The sequence below is a fragment of the Fringilla coelebs genome, assembly GCF_963513975.1.
Source record: "Fringilla coelebs genome assembly, chromosome: 17".
Lineage (NCBI taxonomy): Eukaryota > Metazoa > Chordata > Aves > Passeriformes > Fringillidae > Fringilla > Fringilla coelebs.
In genome coordinates this window covers 15,198,307-15,204,306 of record NC_140043.1, presented here as the reverse complement: position 1 = coordinate 15,204,306, position 6,000 = coordinate 15,198,307, and the positions used below count along the sequence as shown (strand labels likewise).

Sequence of the window (6,000 nt, the reverse complement as noted above, 5' to 3'; positions counted from 1 at the left end):
AGCTGCAGATAAGGCATTGTGCCCCTGCTCTCAGACTATTGTGGGAATAGCATGTAATTTGGAAAATAAAAATCTTTAATACCCGGTTCACCAGGGAAGAGATCAGAATCTAGAAAGAGACCTTTCTTAACTCCCCTTTAATATGAGGGTGTTTGAAAGCTACAGGGATGCTGGGAGAGCGATATGAACCTGTAATGAAAAAGATTTCCATCTGCAGAGGGTGTGCTGGCGCTGTGCAGGTGTGCTCCTCCCAGGAGCCTTGCCCGGTGTCTGTGAGTCAGACAGACACACAGCCTCTGGCAGTTCTGTGGTGCCTTTGCCCCAGGCTGGCTCTGCTCTCGCTCCCTTTGTGCAGACCAGGGCCAGAAACCAGCAGAGCTGTGCCCTGGGTCAGCCCTGCAGAGCCGGGCCCAGCAGCACGTCTGGGGAGAGGGCAGGGGGGCAGGCAGGGAGGGTTCACACAGGGCTGGGTTTGGGGGTGTTCACACAGGGCTGGGTTTGGGGGTGTTCATCCAGGCTGGGGATGTTCATCCAGGGCTGGGTTTGGGGGTGTTCATCCAGGGCTGGGTTTGGGAATGTTCATCCAGTGGGAATGTTCATCCAGGGCTGGGTTTGGGGGTGTTCATCCAGGCTGGGTTTGGGAGTGTTCATCCAGAGTTTGGTTTGGGAATGTTCATCCAGGCTGGAATTTGGGAATGTTCATCCAGGCTGGGTTTGCCAGCACAGTGCTCCCCAAAACGTGTGCCTGCTGATGGAGGGGTCCTGCTCGCTGGGCACCCCTGGCCTGGGTCCTGGCAGGGCACAGTGTCACAGCCTGGGTCCTGGCAGAGTCACAGTGTCACAGCCTGGGTCCTGGCAGGGCACAGTGTCACAGCCTCGGTCCTGGCAGGGTCACAGTGTCACAGTCTGGGTCCTGGCAGGGTCACAGTGTCACAGCCTGGGTCCTGGCAGAGTCACAGTGTCACAGCCTCGGTCCTGGCAGGGTCACAGTGTCACAGCCTGGGTCCTGGCAGGGCACAGTGTCACAGCCTCGGTCCTGGCAGGGTCACAGTGTCACAGTCTGGGTCCTGGCAGGGTCACAGTGTCACAGCCTCGGTCCTGGCAGGGCACAGTGTCACAGCCTCGGTCCTGGCAGCGTCACAGGCTGGGTCCTGGCAGTGTCAGACCCTGGGTCCTGGCAGTGTCACAGTGTCAGAGCCCAGGCCCTGGCAGTGTCAGACCCTGGGTCCTGGCAGTGTCACAGCCTGGGTCCTGGCAGGGTCATAGCCTAGATCCTGCAGTGTCAGACCCTGGGTCCTGGCAGGGCACAGGCTGGGTCCTGGCAGTGTCACAGTGTCAGACCCGGGTCCTGGCAGTGTCAGACCCTGGGTCCTGGCAGTGTCACAGTGTCATAGCCCAGGTCCTGGCAGTGTCAGAGCCCAGGTCCTGGCAGGGCTGATGTCCACGTGCCCGAGCTCCCTTTGGCTGAAGCCCTGCCCAGGCTCCAGCCCCCCAGGTATCCCCGCTGCCCCTCAGGTGCCAGGTGTGTGTGTGTGTGGGGGGAGCAGTGCCTGCCCGCCCGGCAGCCCGCGTGGCCGCAGCCGGGACTGTCCCTGAGCGCTGTCCCCTCCTCCCGGCACAGCACATGCGAGAGGCTGCGGAGCGGCGGCAACAGCTGGAGCTGGAGCATGAGCAGGCGCTGGCCGTCCTCAACGCCAAACAGCAGGAGATCGAGCTGCTGCAGAAGGTACCGGGAGGGGATGGGACAGGGATTGGGATGGGATAGGGATGGGACAGGGATTGGGATGGGATGGGACAGGGTCAGGGATTGGGATGGGATAGGGATGGGACAGGCAGGAGATCGAGCTGCTGCAGAAGGTACCGGGAGGGGATGGGACAGGGATTGGGATGGGATGGGACAGGTCAGGGATTGGGATGGGATGGGGATGGGACAGGCAGGAGATCGAGCTGCTGCAGAAGGTACGGACAGGGGAGGGGACAGGGAGGGGACAGGGATGGGACAGGGTCAGGGATTGGGATGGGATGGGACAGGGTCAGGGATTGGGATGGGATGGGATAGGGATTGGGATGGGATGGGACAGGTCAGGGATTGGGATGGGATAGGGATGGGACAGGCAGGAGATCGAGCTGCTGCAGAAGGTACCGGGAGGGGAGGGGACAGGGATGGGACAGGGATTGGGATGGAATAGGGATGGGATGGGACAGGCAGGAGATCGAGCTGCTGCAGAAGGTACCGGGAGAGGATGGGACAGGGAGGGGACAGGGTCAGGGATTGGGATGGGATAGGGACTGGGACAGGGAGGAGATCAAGCTGCTGCAGAAGGTACCGGGAGGGGACAGGGAGGGGACAGGGGGTGGGACAGGGATGAGACAGGGCCAGGGATTGGGATGGGATAGGGATGGGATGGGACTGGGACAGGACAGGGAGGAGATCGAGCTGCTAAAGAAGGTACTGGGATGGGATTGGGGTGGGGTGGGATGGGATGGGACGGGACGGGATGGGATGGGACGGGACGGGACGGGATGGGATGGGATGGGATGGGATGGGATGGGATGGGATGGGACGGGACAGGGTCAGGGATTGGGATAGGACAGGCAGGAGATCGAGCTGCTGCAGAAGGTACCTGGGAGGGGACAGGGGATGGGATGGGACAGGGATTGGGATGGGATGGGATGGGACTGGGACAGGACAGGAACAGGGACAAGGACAGGGACAGGGAGGAGATCGAGCTGCTGCAGAAGGTACCGGGAGGGGACAGGGACAGGGATGGGATGGGATGGGATGGGATGGGATGGGATGGGACAGGGAGGAGATGGAGCTGCTGGAGAAGGTACCTGGGAGCGGACAGGGACAGGGATGGGACAGGGAGGGGACAGACAGGAAATCGAGCTGCTGCAGAAGGTACCAGGATGGGAGGGGATGGGAGGGGATGGGACAGGGACAGGGACAGGGACAGGGACAGGCAGGGGGGAGCACGAGCTGCAGGGACAGAGGAATCCCCTGGCTGAAGGCATTCCCAGCCAGCTGCTCCCTGCCCTGGGGGCTCCAGGCCCTGCTGTGCCCTGGAACAAGAGGCTGCTCCGTGCTCCAGGGTGACTGCCACACTGTGCCCGAGCTTTTCTGTTCCCAGCAGGGACAGGAGTGGCACAGGCTCACGGGGTTCCTTTGCATTTCCCCTGCTGCCCTCCGTGCTTGGTAGCACTTGTGCATTCCTTCAGTGTCACAAAGGAGCCCAATCCTCCTGTCCTGACACTCAGAACCCAGGTCTGTGCCATTCCAGCCTGCTGCTGATGCTCTCACTGACACCTCCGTGGTTGGTGGGATTTCTTTGGCCTCCTCTTCCAGACAGGCCATCCTGCCTTTCCCAGTAAATTAGGAGAAGGAAGTCTTGTCAAGGTGCTGACACACCACAGCGTGTGTCCTTTTCAGGAGGGGTCAGGTTTGTGTGGCAGGGTTTGGTGTGCAGCCAGCCCTGCACAGAGACTGAGCACTTGCTCAAACACCTCGCTTCCAAGGGCAGTCACCAATTCACAAAATCACTTCAAGACTATTTTTTTTCACACTGCAATTTCTCAGTATTCATTATAATACAAAAACCCATGATGCTGAGTTTCAGTTTTGCCAAAGTCACTTAAAGCTGCAATTGTCTCAGTGCTAATGTTGACTTTTCCAATTGCTGGGCCAGATTAAACCACAGAAATAATGCTGCTAATGAGAATTTGGTAGAGAATTGGCAAGGAGGGGCCTTCTCCACAGAATAAAAGATGTATCTAATATAGTTGCTTGAAATAGAACGCTGTAGTTGACCAAATGAAATCTTCCAGTTAATTTTCTTTTAGTCTTTCCCAGTAAGTGTACTTAGGCACACTGCAAAATGCCATTTCTAGTTGCATTCAGCTGTTATTATTAGAACTGCCTCATGCATCTTGGACTTAAATTTCCTGGCAAAGGGAAGAAATCACAGGAAGGCCCAGCATTCCTTGCTAATTTTTGTTACTATCTCCTGATAAAGGAAGAACCCAGTGTTGTTTGTGCCCTGGGGACTCAGCCTCTCTCCTGAGCAAACCCCAATGAAGGCAGTCTGATGTTGAGGGAGATGGCTGTGGGTGCAGCTCTGCCACCACTGACGGTCAGCCCTGGGCAGCTTTCATTAAATGTGTGCTGAGGGATGGCCCCAGCTCTGCTGGCACTGCTGGCACCTTGTCCCCTGTCACCAGAGTCACTGCTGGGTGTGGCATGACTCACTGATTCTCCTTCCTCCTCCTTTTCCCTCTCTTTTCCTGTTTCCCACCAAACCCAGGCTCAGGTTGAAGCCAAGAAGGAACATGAAGGAGCAGTTCAGTTGCTAGAGGTAAGATCCCCTGGGCTAATTCAGGGTAATTTACAGGATCATCACTTGTCAGCATTTCAAGGAATATGTAGGCAAAGAGGGCTTTTTTTTCTCTTCTGATATAATTGCATCCTTATAATGATGAGATTTATAATCCAGTTAGGAGGGCATTGAGCTGAGCTGCTGGAAGTGATGTGTGTTTCTCTTTTGGTACCAGTTTTTGTAAAATAGTATTAAAGGCGGTGATTAATGGTGAGAACTTTGATTTATTAGGCTGGAAATACAGCAGCAAATACCAATCAGTTACCCAGGGTTCCTAATGAAATACTGTCTAATAAACATAAGGCAAAGAAGCAGAAACTGTAAACCTAAAGAAAGAGCTGAGATACTTCAGAAACCTTCAAAGGGTGTCCTGGGAAGAGAACACTTCATTTTCTGCCTGAGGAAAAGGCATGGGATGGTTTTAGGTGTTAATGTACATATCCTAAAGGACGTGCAAAAATATGATAGATAACAGCACCTGCATTGGCAATATTTCATTCAGAAATTTGCTTTATCTAAAGGCAATTTCCAGTCTTTTTACCTTCCCAAAGCATTTCTATTTGCACTTGCTGGTGCATTGATCAACTTTAAAAAAATAAATTAAAGCATTTGTTTGTTATTATCTATAAAAGTTAATATTCCCACAGGGCGTGTTTTACTCGTAGGCTTTCGTTAGCATCATTTAGATTAAGTTTGTTTTGGCTTCCAGACTGTAAGGTGAGGTTATTATTTAATGAGTTACTATTTAATTATTTAATAATTAATTATTTAATGCCTGGTGCCAAGTGTTTGCTACAGGAAAACGAGGAAAACAGAAACAAGACAAGCAGGAGATTATTGACCCCCTCAAGCTGAGCACAATTCTGATTTAGCTGATTTGTCTGCAACCTCTGATCTGCGTAACCCCGACAAGATTTCCAAAGCTTTTGCATTTTATTGCCACCAGCACATTATTTATTTGTTAGCATTTTATTTTGTGTGCCTTTTGCAGTTTCAGTGTCGGTTTCTGTGGCTGTTTGTGTTGATGCATGTTTTTGCACCTGTAGCCCTTCCCAGAGACTGCTTTGAAGTGTAAAAAATCACCCAGAGCTGTTTTTATTTCTTGGTTTGTTTCGCATCTCTTTGTTCACCGTGCCTTGTTTGGGATTTATTGCTTTGCACCTCACCAGAACACCCTGGACAGCATGCAGGTATTTCATTTCAGGGCATCAATTCCCTCTCCTGTCCTGAGCCCTGTCCTTGTCCCCTGGGCTGGCAGCCAGGGCTGCCTCACCCACCCTGCATGGATGTGCTGGCACTGGGGCTGTGCAAGCATGCTTTCCTTATTGCCTGGCTCCAAACCACCCAGATCAGGCATTTCTGCCAGAAATGGCCTGGGCATGTCCTGAGCAGAGCTCCAGCCTGCCCCAGGCAGCTCCTCCCCAGCAGGAAGGGTCTGGTGCTCTCCTCGGGCTCTGACTTCTGCCTGGGGGATTTGGTCTGAATTCAGACTGGTCCTTGCTGCTGCAGGGGCTGGTTTGGGTGAAATTGGCACCTGGGGCTGATGTGAATTCACTGTTCTTTGCTAAGGTGAAGTTTGTACCTGGGGCTGATGTGAATTCACCTGAGGTTGATGTGAATTCAGACT

At 53.8% G+C, this 6,000-nt stretch overlaps 1 protein-coding gene across 5 annotated transcripts in view; it reads left to right on the top strand.

The window, feature by feature from the left end:
- Window positions 1-1,621: 1,621 nt before the first annotated feature.
- The window catches only part of RIMBP2 (RIMS binding protein 2), a gene marked incomplete at both ends in the record, with an annotated part of 40,051 nt that continues 35,672 nt past the window's right edge, over window positions 1,622-6,000 (top strand). For 2 of the 5 annotated variants that reach the window (XM_084217026.1, XM_084217025.1), the window contains 2 exons: window positions 1,625-1,726; window positions 4,302-4,352. In XM_084217026.1, the coding sequence (XP_084073152.1) occupies window positions 1,625-1,726; window positions 4,302-4,352 (153 nt within the window). Of the gene's footprint in view, window positions 1,727-4,301; window positions 4,353-5,542; window positions 5,564-6,000 lie in introns of all 5 variants that reach the window. The other 3 variants (XM_084217029.1, XM_084217028.1, XM_084217027.1) reach the window with 3 other exon arrangements.